The 20,263-nt window shown below is 36.8% G+C and overlaps 1 protein-coding gene across 1 annotated transcript in view; it reads left to right on the top strand.

Moving 5' to 3' along the window:
* Positions 1–1,495: 1,495 nt before the first annotated feature.
* SATB1 (SATB homeobox 1) overlaps positions 1,496–20,263 on the top strand; it is a 70,927-nt gene continuing 52,159 nt past the window's right edge. The window contains exons 1-4 of the mRNA XM_062567829.1: positions 1,496–1,716; positions 5,457–5,633; positions 6,436–6,562; positions 7,286–7,409. Of these exons, the coding sequence (XP_062423813.1) occupies positions 1,506–1,716; positions 5,457–5,633; positions 6,436–6,562; positions 7,286–7,409 (639 nt within the window). The 5' untranslated portion in view covers positions 1,496–1,505. The remainder of the gene's footprint in view (positions 1,717–5,456; positions 5,634–6,435; positions 6,563–7,285; positions 7,410–20,263) is intronic.

Here is a 20,263-nt window from a genome sequence, read left to right as displayed (position 1 = left end):
AGAATTGTCCCTGGCATATATACCAGTGATATAGAGTATTTGAAAAATCCTGAGATGTTTAGGTTTTAATAGCTTTGCTATGAAACATGCAGAAAATGTATTGGATTACTAGGCAACTGAAGGAAAGTAGCAATTACCAGATTCACACCACTTGTTCTAAATATGATTTCCCTAATATTAGTATTTGCACTCAGTAATGTAAATACTAGTTCATAAATTAATGTCTAGTCACCTGTCCTTAGTGATTATATTATATGCATACAACATAATTGTCAGTGTAGTTACACCTTTCTCAGTCAGGGAAAGGTAAGGTGAAAGACCTAACAATCATAACAATATTGATGAATGAAATCATAACTCGATAGATGACTGTTCTCAGCAACTGATTCCCTTTATGCTTGATAAAATAGATTCTGATGAGCGACAAAAATCCTCAAAACTTATTCCGTTACGGTCTAGACTGGGGGATTTTAGTGTTTTAACTGGAATTGTTATTCATGGACTGAGGTTTGAGAAGTTTATAAAAGGGGAAATATAAGCATGCTAACATATATCTTTTCTTAATTTGCATTTGAAATTACTTCCTTTTTCTCCCCCCCCCTTGGTTTCAGATAGCTGTGTCAGTATGTAACTTTGCATCACGAAGGATTTCTTTATATTTAAGGGCTTCAAAAGTACTGTAGAAAATGTGATTCTTCGGCATTATGTTTTGTGAGATACTGCCTTTTCTTTTTTTTTTTGATTGAAGAAATAGTACTGCATTTAACGTTTAAAGCTTAACATCTTAAAATTTTCCTATGCATATCTCAAACTTCACAAAAGTTGATAAACTCTTTGTATAAGATCAGTTTAGAAATTCAAAAACAACCACCTCCCGCTACTGCATACTCAAGTTATATGTTAAATTGTGTTCCAACTTTTATTTTTAGTGGGGAAAAATTGTAAATGAATGATATTCCACATTGCTAACAAATCTGTTGCTCCCTTAACTAAAGTTTTGACAATCTCTATTGTGTGCTTCCATTCTTTTACCACCTAGATTGAGGTTAGTTCCACTATTTTTTTTTCCCCTAGCAATAAAAGCCTCCAGGATTAATAAACAACCCTTTCTGTTAGATTTGTAACAATAGCTGTGTTGAAGCACATATCTTGAAAATCATCATCGTTTATATTAGTCTTAGTTTCTCTCAGACTTACAAGAAAAACTATGAAGATTTTTTTTTAATAGGGGTACTCTAATTGACTTTTAAAAATAAGTCTACCCGATTTTGATGTGATCTCTCTGTAAATTGGGGTATGAGGTCATTTTGGAGGATTTTTTTTTCTTTTTAAAAAAAGTAATCTTCTGACTAACAAAATAGTTATTTGTTCTTCTTTATGAGCTCACTATACATATATATCTCTGTACATGTGCAGGCTGTGTACGTATACATATGCGCACACGTGTACAACATATATTTTTTTTTTTGAATCATGGCAGGTGATCTTTAGAGGCGGGACTGAGTATGGATCATTTGAACGAGGCAACTCAGGGGAAAGAACATTCAGAAATGTCTAACAATGTAAGCGATCCGAAGGGTCCACCAGCCAAAATTGCGCGCTTGGAACAGAATGGGAGCCCATTAGGAAGAGGAAGACTTGGAAGTACAGGAACTAAAATGCAAGGAGTGCCTTTAAAACACTCTGGACACCTGATGAAAACTAATATTAGAAAAGGTAACACTTTTGATAATTCTGCATTGGAGAAATTATTGGTTATAATATATGGGGGGAAAACATATTTTTTCAGACTCTACTTCATCTATATTTCAGTATTAAATCTCCATTCTAAAATATTATATATTCCCAACTCTGATATAAATCACATTTGGGAAATGTAAGCTTCATGCTTGGGTGGAGCATCTTGCTTTACAGGGTGGAGTCTGATTTTTGTTAAGGTAAAGGGTAGCTGTACTGATTAAAGCAAATTCTTACATTGAAATACAAGTAATATAATCAATTCATTCTTTAAGCAAGTGTTGGGCTGAGGAACGCAAAAATATGTAAGAGTAAATACCAAGCCCCCGAAACAAATTCTCGCCTTTCCTCTTAATGATGGTTCAAGCGTGGAAGGGATAGCACTATTTCCATAGCAGTTGTAAGTTGGTTTGAAGGAGAGAGTGTAAATCTTTAGGTATCACATTGGAAAAGTCATTTATGATGTCAATCTTCACAGTTTATTTTCTTAAGTACAATTCATTATTGAACAATGAACAACTTGGGTGTCATATTTTTCAGTGGCTGGTTTGCTGTAATTAGACATTTACACAAGGAAAAGGCACATTTAGAATTACTGATGTTTGTATATAGATGCCTTTTGTTTGTATTAAAAATACTTTTAGTGAACAATAATCTGTAAATCTTGCTTATCAAAATATATGTCTTATTGACCGCATACTGCAGGCTTGTTAATTTAAATCAAAATATGCTGTATGTAATTTGGCATTTGTTTTAAAACAGCCTCTACTGCCCTCAGTATAATTGGTATATGTTTATAATCCAGATTTTTCTTGCATTTGCTAAGCAAAGTGCAAAATGCAACCAAGACTATTAAACGCATCAAGTTAGAAGGCAGAGGAATTTCATTGTGTCTGATGCATAACATTTATCGTACAATCATTTATTTTTTTCCTCGGTTTGGCGAAAACAAAGAATATATTGATCCTGAAATGAACAGACACAGCAGTCCGTATTGTTAGATCTTTATCTATTAAAAATGGAAAAACAGCACTTCAGCAAATTCTTTGGCCTCTGCTCATGATTACCCTATTTATTGATTGTTTGCCAAGAATGTATGCATCTTAAGAAAGCAAGAGTAAGAGCATTAAAAATATAATTTATTACGGCTTTTCAAACAGAGTGCATTAATATTGTACACTGAAGCAGTGGGGCTATATAAAAAGGACTTTCTGACGCCTGCAAACATATAAGTTCCATAAATTCCTAAATAGGAGATTTCAGCTGTCTCTGGTATTATGTGATATTTGCACAGCAAACTTTAATGCCAGGACAGTTTTAGACAAGGATTCTACAGACTTCCCTGCTCCTTATGGCAGACGTGCTGTTTACATAGACTCGTAAACCTTCAGCAAAAGCTCTAACACTGCCTTCAGGTTTAAATCATGTTGTATTTTTAGCAGCGAGCACTGACCAATGCTCTCCCCTTTAATACTAGAAGGTTATGAAGTTGCTGCACTTGGAGGTCTTGCCAAGTACTAGCAAGAGTGATCAGCCAGCTGAGATTGTGTTCTCCTGTATAACATTTTTCACATTAACAGAAGGACACTAGTGACAGTTTGCTAAAAGATTTAGTAGCTTGATTTGTAGTCAGATGATACCTATGTCACACTGCCAGGATCCACCTCTGATGTCTACGCTGTGCATCAAAATTTGCTCCTGTGTTGGTTAAAGTACTGCATTTTTCAGACTGCTGTAACTTGTGAGACAGTATACCTGGCAGAAAGCATGCTGGCACGAAACGAAGCACCTGTGCGTTGTTAGTTTTGTGTCCGATAATAACCTAATTTTTATAGGCGCTGATAAGGAAGAAAACAAATACACCTTAGCTATTTTTTGAATGTGGAGGCACAGTTTATAAAAATGAAGCTTTGTGTGTGCTTTATCTTCCAATATTTAACAGTGAGACTGTTGAAAAATTCTGAGTCCCTTTCACTCAGACGGTAGTAGGTAAACCTGAACTGTGAGAGATTGGAGCGGAGGGGGAACCTTTTTGCAGATGAAGTGAGTGTGTGTATTTTGGAAAGCTCTCCACAGCTTAATGAAAACAAATGAAGAAATCACCAGTTTACATGTACTGTTTTTGCTTTGGTCTTCTCTCCCTTCCTGACCAATCTTAGGTTTTAAAAAACAAGGAAAAAAAAAACTCCTTGCTGCACTACATAAATATTGGCAAGGTTTTAGTCTTGTCTTTCATGCTGAGCCTATTGGGCAAACTGGAGTGAGTTTGTGAGCTTTTCCAAGCGAGCCTGAAGGGGTTTGTTTGCCAGAGATTGACTCTCTGGTGAACAGATGTAGTTTAAATATACATGTTTAAAAGGTATCTTTTTCTTTTTTTAATTGTGATTTCTTGCTGTATGTTAGAGCACAAATCAAGACACAGTCTTAAAGCATTTATCTATTGTCACCAGTAAATCCTCTTTTCAACTACAGTATGTCTTGCGCACCTTGAACAGGTGAGAAGGTTTCTGTAAGTCTAGAGGGCAGTGGTTATAGAGGCATTAACATTGTAGGACTAATTGGAGTTCCTGGGTGCCCTGTTAAAATAACCCTTGTCATCATTTATGCTGAAGATGATACCCCTCTGGCAGGCTGCCATAAGACAGTTCTGTACATCTGCTTTTAACCCTTTTGCTTTCCGTCATTAAGATACCTAAGCTGCGCCGTTGAAGCCAGCGGGACGGGATTAGGGCCTAAAACTTCAGTTCTGAGGTCGTCCTGTCATACGTGGCTGTCTGGGAGGCCGGGAGGGATTTTCACAAAGTCTAGAGATTTGATTGCTAGAAGAGACTTTCTCTGTTTAACAGCTTGGGTCACTTGCTAATTTTTTGACTGTTGTCAGAAAGGAGAAAAAAAAAAAAGTTGTTTGCTTAAAATTCCGTGCATCATAGGGAACTGTTTGTCTTAAGATATTATAAAATTAGAAATTAATAATTACTTTCGGGCATACCGAAATAGCACAAAGTACCAAAAATGCCGAATGTAAAGTACATGTGGCAACAAAAAGGCCCTAAGTACAGGTACGCTTAGTAACACTGCATTAAAAATCATTATTTTGTTTCTTAAAGCTGTGAGATTAAGTAGTGCTCAAGGACTCTCAATGAATGAAGCATGAATTTGTGTTAACTTTTGCCTTGTTTCCTTGTGCACTCTTTTTAGAGTGAATGTATAACGCACAAGGCGATCTGCTGTTGATGTTGAAGGTAATTAAATATTTTTGGCAGAATTACGAAAGTTTGAACGTTAACGAACAAAATCATGTAGATGGTACTAAAATGGCTCACACCGAAGACATCTGCAGTATGTATTTAGGTTCTCATACTGCATGCTACTCACAGCAATTCGGGCAGGACAGAGAGAATCAACTTCTCTTCACTCAACCTTATTATTTCGATAGACAGGTAAATCTTTAATCTGTAGCTGATCGAGTAAGATAAATTTGCATTTATACTTTTCGTAGATTTATATATGTTTTGTAGAACGCTCTATTTTGGGGAGGGTGAGGGGAAAGGACTCGGGGAATATGTTTATCAAATATTTGTGATGATTCTTGATGCCTCATCTGCCTGTTCATACAGGTTTTATTTACATAATGCTTTATAGACCCACCTACAGTACTATAACTTAAGATTAATACGTGTTAAATTCTTTTTTTTTTTCTTTTTCTTTTTTTTAAATAGGAAGTATGCTTCCAGTTTTCTGTGTAGTGGAACATTATGAAAATGCCATTGAGTATGATTCTAAGGAGGAGCATGCAGAATTTGTGTTGGTGAGGAAGGATATGCTTTTCAACCAACTGATTGAAATGGCATTGCTATCACTGGGATATTCTCACAGCTCTGCTGCCCAAGCAAAAGGTAAATACGATTCTGAAATTGTACAGTGAATTCTGTTTGTTTGCGGGGTCTTGGAGGAGGGGCTGAATTTCAGGAATGTGTTGCATGTTTCACTTAAAGTTCTTGCACATTTCTGTCTCTATTTTTCCCCCCTTTAATATATTTTTGTTTAGTTAGTGCACGTTTTGTTAATGGGGAATATTGAGGTATTTTTTTTTTAGAAAAAAAGACTTCAACTGAATCATTAGTATGCTTATTGACCTTAATAATCTGCTCCACTGAGGATCCACAAGGAAGTGTAAAGCATATTTGAGCAGATGGACTGTTGAGAGTCAACTTGCATTTATGACTGAATATCCAGCTCTGTTTCTTTTATTTTGTTCCTGATGGCTTTATAGACTGATAAGTAATTTTTTTGTACTCAATCCTCGCATTGCAAAAATCCTTTATAATTTATTAAGAAGAATGGTAATTATTATATCATGTCCTATTGAATTCATGAGAACTTAAGAAAATATACTTCTATACATAATTTAAAAAAAATCTCTCCTGTAATGCATTTGTATAATTTCATAGTGTAGATGGAAAATGTCCTTGGTAGCGTGTGGGTGGAGGATTTGGGGTGGGGGGTTGGCTCTTTTGTCTCGATAAATTTAAGGAAGAGGTTAGAAACAAAGGTGGTAATATTCTTAAAATCAGATTTTTTTCTTTGCTGCTAAGAATTAACAGGTAAATTACTTTTTTTTTCCAATTTTTCCTGTCCTCTTCCTTCCCCACCTCCCTACCCCAAAACCTTCCCCTCCACCTCCACCCCCACCCCCAGGGCTAATCCAGGTTGGAAAGTGGAATCCAGTTCCCCTCTCCTATGTGACGGATGCCCCTGATGCTACAGTAGCAGACATGCTGCAAGATGTTTATCATGTGGTCACATTGAAAATCCAGTTACACAGGTAAGTTGCATACCAGTTCTGGGACGTGAACTGTTACTTGTCTGCTCTTAGTTAATATTGTTCATATTTAATTCCCCCGTGCTGTATGCTCAAAGTACAAAGGCTGATCTAAATTCCTTTTTAGCTACCGTAATTCTTTTTTAACTTACAGCATGCTATTGCAGAAAACTTTTATAGCTCTGATACATAGATTTTCTTTGGATATCTCATTAAAAGTATATTGCATTTTAGTCAATTAAATGATGCATTACAAGAAGGCATTTTACATAAAGTTTACTTAAGAGAAAAATATTTTTGCATATCATGAACAGTACCATCTGTGTGCATTTTGTAAAAGAATGACTTGCTCACACTTATTGTTGCTGTCTAGGTTCTTACATTTCACAGCAACAAAAAAGAAAAAACGGTAAATATATTAATGCTTTTCATGATCAGTCGTGAGAAAGCATTGCACCTTAAATTGTTTTACCAAGCGCATCAGAGCAGGAAGGTAGAAGTAACATGAAAAAATAGTCGCCACATGCAGCTGATGTATAATTCATGCATCAATACAGCAGATGTGTTGTATAAAGTAATTAACTAATCGGAACAATCAGGAGACCGAGAGCAATCTCCAGATGCATCTGCTTGATGCGCAAAATGAAATCTGTCTGTCTTAAAGGAATGTTCTGCAGCAGGATGCAATCTTGTAATAATCCCTTTTCTAATCTGTGTTTCAAATAGTTGCCCTAAACTAGAAGACTTGCCTCCTGAACAATGGTCTCACACAACAGTAAGAAATGCTCTGAAGGACTTACTGAAGGATATGAACCAGAGTTCATTGGCCAAGGAATGTCCCCTTTCACAGGTACTTAGCATAACATGTAATAAATAATAAAGCACTATAGGCAACACTGATGTGAGATTTGAGATTTCTACAGACTGCAGCAAGTAGTATCTGTAGAGTGAATCTGCCAAAAATGCAAATTCCTTTGACCACTTCATGATCTTTATAAATATGCCTGATTCGTTTTGAACGTAGTCTTACAACATTTCCCAAGGGGCGTTGTGAAAGATTGTTTACACCACGCTAAAATTGTCTCATAGCAAACTGGATTTTAACTGGTTTTTGTCTTCAGTCTTTGAACTGCTTTGATGTAACTACTTTTTTCAAGCACATGTGTTCAAGATGTTAAAAAGCTCTTTACTTACTGCTGTCAAAAGTACTATTGAATCTGAATGCTTGTTAGATAACCTACAGTAGTTTTAAATGCTAATTCATAAAATGAGACAGTCTTTGGCATGTTATATGAGAGGAGAATAAAGAATAAAGCTCTTTGGATGATGTGTTGTTGTTGCAAACAACCAAAGGAAAATCAGCAATTTATTAGTTCTAATCAAAATATACCTAAACAAAAATGAATTCTCAAATTATGCATTGCTAAATATTGAACGGATGCTTTCCTTATGCTTTGGTGGTAGTCTCTTTTGTCATTGATGTAAATTGCTGTGAAGGAGCAACTTATTTTTCTATGCAGTAGTGTCCAATGATACTGGGCCGGGGGGGGGGGGGGGGGGAGGCAGGGCTTCATATTTCAGACTTTAAAATGCATTTTGTTACAGTGCAGTGTAGGTAGAAATTCAGCTCACAAATAAGTGATGCTGGTTTGGGCAGGGGGGAAGGAAGTTAAAGAAGTTAAGTTATTTTCATAGGGATTTTATTTCTCTTGCTACAAATATTGGAGTGTTTGTCTCCGAAGGACTTTTAGTTAATCTACACAGGATCACCCTTTCTCTCTTCATCTGTCTTTCTAGCAGATATATTAGCAGGCTGTTTCCCCATCACTGAAAACAATCTAATACTCATAGGGGAAAAACAGTGATGTGGCTACAATATAGGAAGTTTTGAAGTGGAAGTAATCAAAATTATTTTCACTGGTTGCAAACCATTCCAGTAATATATCTGCAAAGTTATCTTGTATACTATACTCTAAAAGCATGTGAACTTTTGCACTGCTGGCTCATGGAGGCTGCAGATAATTTGGGATTTTCTCCATTTTTGGTCTACAAATGCAAGTTTTCACTTGATACCAATGGAAAGTAAGCAAATTCTATAGAAATAGAATACATGATTTATATTTGGGCATAGTGTTTCATGTAGCGACTCATTTATATATGTATGTGATGCAATGATAGAGCAAGAAAAAGAAAAAAAATTTAAAGGGAGAGACAATAGCATGTTACTGGCAACAGTTAAGTACTTACATCTTTTAGGTAAAGAAAGAGTGGTATTTAATCACTATAAAAATTTTAATGGACAGAATATATTAATGGTCCTTGATGATAATGCCTAAGATTACCAAAACCCGAGATTACAGAACTCTAATTTTGTCCTATTTGTTTACTGTTTTGTACTTTTGCATTTGTAAAAGAAAATATTCAGAGCTGTGATGCTTTCTGTTGTTTAAAGCATTATTATTACTTTTGTCATCTCTTTATCTTTACCAGCACTGTGGTAGTAGGATTGCAAAAAAATTAAACAGGGTTTGCCTTTTTGGAGTCTATTTCCTTAAAGACCAAATCATATCAAGTTTAAAATATGTATATTTAGTCTGGACTTCTGGGGGGAAAAAAATAAAACATTGTCAGAGTGGTTGATCCAGAACCCATCATCTCCCTTAAATATTCCCATTTACCTGCAGAGCTTTAGAGGAGACCTGCAGTACCTAAACATGTTGATCCGGCGGTGTCCTTTTCACATGACTAAATTGATCTGGATGTTTCCTATACTTACCTAACTAATGGCATATCGCTCCTATGCAAAGCAGACTGATTTAAGAGTGTCTGTGTTTTGTTACACATATTGAAGTTTATGAGGTCCATAGAGGTGTGCTCCCGTAACAGAGGTCAGAAGCAAGGTCAAGTTAGAAGGCTGAAGATGTTGTTTCCTTAGAGAATTTGGCTACACGTTAATACTAGACCTCTTGAGAAAAGAGGAGTAGTTTCTCCTGTTACGTATTTTCATGGACATAGGTAATGCTATATAAAGTGCTTCATCAGAAATGCAAACTAATGCAGCAACGCCTTACCATAACTTATTAACGCTGTTATGGATGTAATTTATTAACTACGGAGGAATGATTCAAAGTTGCCGTGAGAGCAGTTATCGTTTTCTGTCTCTGTCATTAGCAATACTCTTCTGTATCAGTATGGAAGGATTTCTTGTAAAGTATTTAAGCTGCTTTGCTACTTGCGTGGCATCTCCAATGCAAAATGTAAGAATGGAAGACTGAGACTTGTCATCCTAACTTAGAATTTACAGCATTTTCTTAGTTAATCTTGTATTTCATGTCTTTAAAAATTGCTCTTATTTATTCAGAATACTGATATTTTGTATACTGCAAAAACAAGCTGTTTTTATAGTGCAGATATATTTAATGGCTCTAAAATATGTAGGCAGATGCAAACTGTATCTGTATGTAACTGAAGTGTATCTTCCACTTCAGTTTTATTTTCTGGATTTTTTTTTTTTTTTTTTTTTTTTTTTTTGGAAAACCTTTGGATGAGCAGGTATGAGCTCTTAATACCTTTCTCTGTAGAAAACCTCTGTGACTCTTGCTGTCATTAGGAGAGGTGAATACATGGTCTCTTTTGAAGTCACTGATTGCCTCGCTCTGAGAATGCTGTGGCCACCCCAGAAGACCAGGTTTACCACTTACTATATAAACCTGCATCACGGGAAATCCCCATACGTATGAATTGGAGTCCTTAGGACAGATTGGAGCAAATAAAATGGCTCTGAATTATTCTCAGATTTTGGGATCAAGCAGGCAAGATAAAAGGGCACTACAAATTTCCCATGGCAGTGCCAAACCTTTCCTGAATTACGAGCTGTGGTGCATTTTCATACTTTTCCTTGGGTTTGTAGTTTTTATTGCTAGCAGCTTATGCAGGTGCTGGGTGAAAGACTTCTCATGTTTGACGATCAAGGCTTTCTTCGTTTCTGTTTCCTCTCCAGACCTCTTTTGATGGGGAAGGAGATTTGGAATTTAATCTAGGACTTAATTTGGGGCCATCTTGTGCATTCCATTAAATTGGTGCATCTCACGAATGGCCTAGATCTCATTTTCCTCCTGTTTTGGCTCTTTACTCTCCAAAGAGTTGTAAATAATTTTCTGTACCATTGATTCTTATTTCCAACCCCTTGCTCAGACTCTGTACTCTACCTCAGTCTGGTGGGAGTCACTCTGAAGTGATCAGTCAGGCAAGCCTGTTGCATGTATTTATTTAATGTTATTGCTTTCATTTTTCTTCTCACTTTTAATTCTAGCATTTCCATACTTCAGTTTCACTGTTCTGTTATGTTTTCTAATGCAACAGTTTCTTGCTACTTTTGTAATTAACAGAACTGAAAAATTACTGACCCTATTTAGTCTGCTATTAATAAGCTTTTTGTTTTGTCCCTATTGACTTGTTCTGTCTGTCTCTATGCATGTGTACACACACACACACACACACACACACACACACACACACACACACATATATATGTAGACAAACTTTTATAGCAAGAGGAAAGCAACATGGACTGTTTGCTTCAGAAAAGGCTTGAAATTCTCTCTATAATTCTGGAAAATTTTCAATATATGCTTCTGAATGTTTAGATGTACCTCTTACCTTGAATTCCTGTAACCTTTTCTGTGAAAGGAATATAACAAGTCTTCTACCAAAACTAAGAGATTGTAGAGATTAATTAGTATCTGGGCATTGCTTTGATAATATGGCAGCGATCAAATAACACTGACTTTCCAACTGGTATTTTCTCACCTGAGCTTTTTCTATAAAAAGATTTTTTTTTTTTTTTTTTGTTTAGATCTTGCTTGGTATTCACGAACAGGCTTGGGTTTTTATCACTTTTTTATTTTTTAATTTATCAAACCACTATAAAAGCACTTGCGAAGCAAAGTATTCTTTCACTTCCCTCACAGTATCCCAAAATGTGAAGTGTAGGGTTTTTGTTTTGGGATTTTTTGCTCCTTTTTTTTTTTTTTTCCCCTCCTCATCCTTTGAAACTGCTTGTACCTAGCCAAACTCTTACTGATAGCCAATATGTTATTGATAAGAGGTTCAAGGTCTGACATACAAAGCTGTGAGATGTTATATGTATATGTTTTGGGGGGTTGATTAGTTGCCTTTTTTTGTGTGTGTGTAATAGAAATACAGTATTTCCAAGGAATAAATATATCCAGAACCTATGATACATATGGACTTGGTCTTTTATATATTATTATTTAAATTTTTGAAGATATTTGTTCCCTAACCCCAATATCTGCAATGTCTTTTATGTAATTTAGCTCATGATGGTCAGGGAGAAGGGCCTTTTCCAATTAGAGGGACACATGCATGCATTTTGTAAAATGTTTGCACGCAGCAAGAGCTTTTTACGTACTGGAATCTGAATAGTTTGGCACTTGTACTAAATATAGCTATTGTGACTATATTTTGATCAAACTTTTGTACTGTAATGAATGATTGACTGCCTGTGACATAGGCACTGTATATATATCAAATACTGTCCTTTTTGTTCAAATATCCTGTCCTGAATTAGCACGCTGTTTTATGCAGATATCCTGCAGAATTAATACTGTCTCGCAGAGATGCCAGAAAGGAAGCTTGCTTGGAAGAGAAATGTTTTTCACTTTACCTGACCCTGTACATCCCTGGCCATCACACCAAATAAGCAGCAAAATAAAAAGTCCTCCTCAGTCTCCTAGCTGTAGTTCTGGACACTCCTCTGCCCTTCGCACCCCCTCGCAAAATCGGAACCAAACGCAAAGTTGTGCTCACTAAAACTAAATTTCCAGACCTGTAAATAAGCAAGGAACGCACCAGTAAAAGCTGCCAAAATACAAACTTTTTATGAGCATTTTTGAAATCCTTCTGTGCAAAACTGAAAGGGTTTTCTGCCCTCCCCTTCTAATTCTACCTGTCTAGACCTGAGGTGAAGTCCTCGGGTTTCTTTGCTGCTTGCGAGTCTCTTCTCTTTTCCTTCCTTCTCTCCTCCTTCTCCTCCCCTCCACCAATAATTAATAACCTCAGTGAGGAATGCAGCTCCTTTTTCTACTTTAGATGTTACTGTACTTTAGATTTTGAAGATGTCATTAATTATTTCAGGGAAGTAAGTCCTTGAGGGCCTGGACTGCAGTTTTGGCAGGCAGGGCCTTTTCAACCCCCTCCCTAGTTGCTCAGGAGTGTTCAGTCTTGTGCCTTTACGAGCTGACATGGGATCTCAATTTTTAAAAAATGTTTTCAGTTTAACTATGAAAATTTGTACCCATGGGTTTTAAAAAAAATTTAATGATTAATCTTACAGATGCTTTGTCTTCTATCTGTTGCCTTATCAGAATTTATTTATTCAGTGTAAGCTCTGTATTAAGGCCTCCAAGTTAAATTTTGCTGCTGACTGATGTCAATAATGTCATGTTTAAGTCGAGGGCAGTGAGTTGAGCTTAAACAAATTTCTTCATATTTTGGGCACTGATTTGTATTCTTTATTTGTATCTAAAGATTCTCAGTGCTTATAGCTGCATCATTCTAAAACTAATTTCTTAGTGGGCAACACCCTACTAAAGGAGAAATATTTATAGCTTTTCTTTTTTTCCCTGCCTCTTCATTAGAATTAAATATCCTGATGAGATCAGAGTTGTCTCCTGGAAAAAAAGACGGGGCCTGGACTTACTGTGAAGAGAAGGAGGGGTATAGCATGTTTCTCAAATGCTATTTCTGACTTTGGAGGACTCTGTAACATGTCAAATTATCCCCTAGTAGCTGCACTGTCATGAGGTCTCGTGTGTTTCTGCTTCTGAGACAGAGGACACAAGTCCAATAGGCAGACAGTGTGAGTGTTCATTTGAGCCTATCTTTCTTACTCTTTTTCTTTTCTTTTCTTTTTCCCTCTCTCTCATCCAAGTCAGCTGTAAGGAGAAAATAGCATATAAGCAGCCTTCTTACTCCAAGCTTTCCTGAGAACGGAGTACAAAAACCTGTGCTTTTATAAGGAACAGTGGTATTTCTGTGACTGTCCTCCCTATTTTCTCTGTGCTAACCACTTTGAATTATATCTCAGCAGTTTTGAGAACTGTCATGTGAACGATTATCTGCATCATATGGTTTTCAAGTTGTAGGGAAGTGAAAGGAACATAATACATCTTCTTCTGATACGTTTTCCTTCTAAAATGGGCGTATGTTGTAGAACTGAGCACTGCTCAGCTATTGTGTTGCCCATCTTGGTGGTCCTGAAAAGAGTATATAAAATAACTAGTATTTTAAAGGTTTGCTGTGATGTTCTTCATTTTATATTTTGCTATAAATAGAAGATTTTTTTTTCTTTATGGTTAGTGGGTTTGGAGGCAGTCAAGTAATACAACACTACAAAATGCTGAATTCACTCCTATTTCTCACATAATTCTTAACGCAGTCAGGCAATTCCTGGCCTAGGGCGACCCTTGATTTTTCCATAACTTTATTAGAGGGTTAACAAGCCACTCCTCCAGTGTTCCTTAAAGCAAGACTGCAAATAAGTCTTTTTTCTTCTTATTGGCAAATTGTTGGCTGTAGAGTACTGCACAAGTATAAACAACATGAGAGAGCCTTTAGACGCTTTGCTCCCGAGCTTTGGAACTCGTTGCCAATTGAAGCAAGGAAAGCTCTGACTGTTGGGACTTTTAAATCTAGACTTAAAAGTTATTTGTTCTGTTTAGCATTTTTAAAATGATTCTATTAGGAATTGTATGTGCTTCAGTTTTAATTTTAACTCATAATGATTGTAAAGCACCCTGGGATGCTTGCATGAAGGGCGCTACAGAAATCCGAGATTGTATTGTACTGTGTTGTTATGTATTGTATTATTACATGGTGCCGGAGTTGGACCACGGACAATTCATATAGAAAGCATTTGAATACTTAGCTAAAGATAAGGAGTGTATGTGTGTGTTGAGGGGAGAAGGGGGGGGAACACTGTCTCTTCTTGCTTGTTTTCCCCCTTTTCACTGTCAGTTATTTTATTAAACTAAATTAACATGGCAGTTATTCCCTAAGAAATGCCAGCATAATTTACTGCTGCAAAGGGGCTCAAAATGTAAACCAGATGATAAACTAAAAATAAAAAAGTCCACATTAAGATTTAATTGCACTTCCCTTTCTATATTATGTTCTTATGTAAAATACATTACAAAACAGTACTTTCTTTATCACTTCCTTCACTTTTAACTGAATTTCAGTAACAATAAAGAAATATATTGTCTCTGTTTCAGTAATGTCACTTGACAGTTAATCCCTTAACTTGATGTACATGTCTTTAAGATTTTTTTTTTTATTTATTTTTTTAATAAGGAACATGATAGCACTGACTGGAGCCAAGTATTGCACAACCATGTGATTTGCAAGTTTCCCAGCTCGCAGCTTTGCCAGTGCAGGTCAATTCACACCTGCCACACTCATGCCATTCTGGTCCTCATGTTGCTTTTCCGCGGTGGTTGTCAGAGGTAGAGAGAGTTGTGCGTGTGGCTTCTTTCTCTCCTCCTCCTCCTCCCCCCTCCCTCCCCCCCCCATGTGTGGTAAACCTTGCGTATTGGAAGTGTCTGCTCAGGAATTAAATGGAGTTTAATTTCTGTCCATTAGGAAACTGCTATCCACATAGCCAATTAAGCCTTCTATTTAAAGGGCAAGTAAATGCGTGTGTCTATATCTTAATCACTGCTGTGACTGGTTTGCAGAGACCTTCCTTAACTGGTTCAGTTATTACTGGTGGTGGTGGGAGGCACGGAGATCAGTGTAGTTATAAAACCTACTCAAAAGCTGAGCAAATTTTGGAGATGCTGTAGCATTATTGTTAGTGAATTTAAAGCTGACGTATGCTTGTATTACAGTGCACAGTGCCGTAGACATAAAGATTTGTCTGGAGAAAATTGAGTTCATAATAATCTTTTACCTGACAGGTATGAAAGCAAAGCAGGACCCAATTCTTTGAGCAGTTGTACTGAGAGATGCTTCTCACCTGTCAGACAATACTCATCTCAGTTCTTGACTCTAACCATAACTTAGAAAAAAAGAGATGTATTCATTCAAGACGCTGAGCAAAACTCTCAAAGCTTGCTCCTGCCCCAGGATTTTTTTCTTTTTAATTAATAAGTAGATTTTTCCTTTCTCTTTCTAGGAGATACGGTAGGAAATCCTAAGGCGAAGGTGAGCTTTGTCTCTCTTTCCTTGGACATTTCTTTTAAGAACAACAAAAATAGTGTCAGATTCCTCTGATGCCTTGCAGCATTTATCAGAGGACAGGTTTTTCAGGACAGCAGCAACCTCAGACCTGCTTCACTCCAAGCCATGGAATAAACTAGTCAAAAAGAAAAAAAGGTCTGTTCCCTAAGGGTGGGAACACATGAAAGACTCTCCTCATAGACATGTCTTTTTTTTTCCCCCTTTTAAACGTACTTAAGATTTTCTACGTTGAGAGTCTCAGTTCTTTGATAAACTTCTAAAAAAAAAAAAAAAAAATTTCCTGTGGGTCAGGAGAGGGCTTGACTAAAGCATAACCTGTGCCTGGCCTGGCCATCTTCTGAGCTTTTCCAGTGATTTGATGCTTTCTCTTTTAGTAAACTGTTATGCAGAAGGATGGATTTTGTGATGATAAGACAGAGGCATTTGCAAAGGACTTCAGTATCAATTTCCTTCCTGGAGGTGGAGAGGCTTCAGGTCTCTAAGTTTACCTGGCACATATGTGTACTAGGATTAGTATATCCAGACTCTGACAATTGCACGTTGTGTTTCTTTGTGCATGTGTGTTTTTTTAAATATATGTAACAAGAAGATCCTACCAAAATATACTAGATAGTTAGTATCTTCGTGGTTTCTCATTACTGGGATGCCCCCAAGTTCTCAAAAGCTGTGTTGCTTATTCTGCACCTTTTGTTTTTTAAGGAAAAGTTTTATTGTGACAAACCTAATCTAGCTTTTCTTTTTTTTAAAGTGGGACAATTATGAAAATCAGTAGATACCTTCATCCACTTTCACACTCTTTATCAATTCTTCAGAGCCTCAAGACTTTCCACAAAATCTCTTGCCAGTAAAAGGCAGCAACACAGAGGAGAAACAAGCACCTTGTCTAACCTAGAGTTGCTTGAAATGTCACCTGCATGTCATTTTACTTAGCAGTAGTTAATCCATGGAAAATTTTATGCTGTAACTCCTTTTCCCTATATTCTAGCAATTTTCTTTTTTACAATTTACAATTTTCTTCGGAAAGAAAGAATTCTGTTCGTAGCTTTTAGCAAGATGAATATCCTCATAGAGTTGGGGTCTATACGATTGAGAGAAATCACCAGTCTGCTTACAGGTGGCTCATAGGCACATGACCTGAAACAATAAATCTGACACTTAATCCTTTAAACAAAGCATAGGCAGAGGTTGTCACATTTGGCACTAGAGCAATATTTAAGCAAGCAATCAGAGACATAAGAGATGCACTAACTAGGGGCTGAAATCAATAAAGTTGAAACTAAAAGCTAGTCATACATAAAAAAAGAAAAGAAAGAAAAGCCCAAACAAAACTTATCTAGTCAAACAGATTACCAAGAGATGTGGTGAAAGATCCAGCACAAGAAGTCTTCAGATCAATATGGGATGTTTGCTCTAGCTCAGCTACAGGTAACCTGGTCAAATTGTTGGATGAAAATCTAGAGTCTGTTTTATGTGGAGTCCAAATAAATGTTCATAATGGTCCCTTCTGGCTTTAAAAATCTGCAAAAACTTGTGTAGGAAAAGGAAAAGAGATCAAAGAAAGGACTTATCCTAAACACCAAAAGAAATTCAGCAAGACAACTGTTAGTGCTACTGAGTCTGATGACTTCTTGTCTGGACATTGTGCCTTAGGGCTCAACTTCATGCCAGACATCTGATGCTTTGCCTAGCAGAACAGTGGAATCCGAGAAGAGACTTGCTGAAAAACATGTCCTATTTCCCAGCAAGGAAATCTTCCTTAACTTTGTGGATAATATTAAGCAATTTTGCCTTTCACTTTTAGCCTTTTACAAAAACTGTACAGGGAAATAAGCATTGCAGTTGGTTGAGGATAGATCAATTAGTATCTCTCAGGAAAATGTATGTTCTTCATTTCCGTAGAAGTTTTTTTATGTGCCCAAACTGCATTTAATGCATTAATAGGTCTAAAATTTCACCCATCACACAAAACCTTTGTGTTAGTTAAATGTCTAGTTATGTTATAGTTCACAAAGGTTGAGACAGATAGGTAACAAATCAGAAGGATTCTGACCTAGGTGGAAATAAAACCAATCCTCCCAACAGGAAGATTGGAGGTATCAATCGATGGGTTAAGACAAAGGAATACACTCTTCCTCCAAATTTTCCCCAGATTGGTCTGTGAGATTGCCAAGAGCTGACTTTACCTATCACAAGCTTTATTTCTGTATAAGAAATGCTGGTTTGCCCTGTAGGCGCATCCCTTGTGTGCAACCTGCATTGTCCTCTTGGGCTCCAGCTTTCCCTGTTCTTATCCTGGCCAAGGAGTAGAGACAAGCGTTGACAAATGCCGGCTGCGTGTATCGTGCTGCTCTGCTTGCTAACGCAGAGTAACGGCAGACCTGGGACTGGGGAGGAGGGTTGGTGCACATCCAGGTAGCTCTGCCTTGGTCCCAAAGACTGATACCACTTGTGGTTGGAGCTCAGCTTCTGATTTTGTACTTTCATCTCAAAGGGGTTATCCCTGCGTGCTCTCGGGTCGCTTTGTGATGGGAACCTGAGCAGGAACAACCAGGAGAGTCCCTTCAAAACATATGCTCCTAATTCAAGATAAAACAGTAATATAAAGAATCTCTTAATCTAGTTACTTCATAACAGTTTTTTTCAAGCAGATTCCCGGCTGAAATGGATAGCGCTTTCCTTTCATTACCCGTGGACTCCTCTCTGGTGTCACAGCACTTCCCGTGAAAGCACTGCAGAATCAAAATTTTAGGGTTGCAGGAAAGTAAAGTGCCATTTTCACTCAATAAACCAAGAAATAACTTAAACATTTTGCATTTTATATTTTATTCGGGTTGGTTTTAGGAAAGACTTTGCCAGGAATATTTTTACTATTAAGTATCCACCATTTATAAATAGTATGTAATAAAAATTGGAATGCTTATAAGGAATCATGTTGGACACCTGATGATGAAGACCAAAATGTCTCATATCTCCCTATTATTTATGGATTGGGGTTGTTCCTTTTTTTTCTCTTTCCTTTTTTTTAAGTTCAGGGCAACATGCCATAAAGCTTGTAAAGCAGTTATGTTCTTCAGATCTGAATTAACATTTCCCACCTACCTCACTCTCTCTCTTAAGCTTTTAACCTTTGTAGATATAAGACTAGTATCTCAAAAAGCAGCTTTTTATTTGAGCTGTATTTATATCCATCAGTGGGAGATGCTGGGAAAATATTCGGAGAATGCTGCTCTGTCATGCAGCAACTGGAAATTCATATTACAAAATGGTAAAAGTAATGCGAGGATCTATTCCTTCAGATACTGAATCCTCATTTCAGCTTTTCAAAGTCTTCTGGTATGTGCATATATTTATATACATATAATTTATTGGGCTTCTTTTTGTTTTATATCTTCCCTCATTAAATTCAATGAAATTTTATGTTTACATTAATATGTGCATTCATAACCCTGAAAGACAACATAAGAAGGTAGAAAAGCAGGAGGCAATAATTTAGGTTAAAAAGGATAGGAGGAAGGAAAGAAGCATTTTTGTCCTGAAAAAAGCTTACGTTGTCATTTTAAATCTGCCTTTAGGCTATTGTAACTTATATGACCACTATTTGCCATGCAGATCCTTAATTCTCCTGACCCTGGCAGCAGTATAGAGGTCAGATAGCCATCCCAGGGCAATGCCAAAGGCACAAACAAAAGGTTTTTTCTTCTCTGTCCATCTGTGGGTTTTTTTCCCGCTTATTCTACATGTTTATAGGGCATATGACAAAAAATACCATTGCATTACGTTCTATAGTTCAAGGTAACGGACCAACGAATTTAATGTAATTCTTCATATGCAATTAAGCTGTCAATTTGTGATTATTCTTCCAAAAAACAACTAATGGCTGGGTATTTGGAGCTATAGGTCTGGTTTTATTCAAAGTGGCAGATGATAATTCTCTGCCATATCAGTACACTGACAACATCATTTTGCCTTGGTTGTGTTTTTGTAGCGTGTAGGCTTGCATGGGCTCAGACAGGCTAAAGTCTTTGATTTGGGGGTAATAGTATGTTATCCATTTGGAGCTTGAATGTTCCATTCTTGTTTGAAAAATATTAACATAGAGTCTCTTAAGAAAGAAACGCCCCTAAGATTTCAACTTTCATTAAAATTGGTGTTTGTGATTTCTACACTTAAATCTACGTGCTATGAAACAAAAGCTACTGATAGTGGCTAGAATCAGGGAGACAAAGTTCCTCTGTCTTTCTGCTTTGCAAAAAGATTCCCCCCCCCACCAAATCTTTAAGTTCTATTCTGCTTTGTAAATTTATCACTATTCAAACTAGATCTAGGGACAAAGGCTCATAGTTTTCTTTCTTTCTTTCTTTTTTTAAGGCAGGCATATTATGGTTGCAGCATTGGAACGTGCTACCCTGCTGGTGTCTAGGGATGTAAAGTGGAGGATTTATG

This window comes from Rhea pennata, chromosome 2, assembly GCF_028389875.1.
Source record: "Rhea pennata isolate bPtePen1 chromosome 2, bPtePen1.pri, whole genome shotgun sequence".
Lineage (NCBI taxonomy): Eukaryota > Metazoa > Chordata > Aves > Rheiformes > Rheidae > Rhea > Rhea pennata.
Note: the sequence above shows the minus strand (reverse complement) of the source record. Positions and strands in the feature narration are given on the sequence as shown.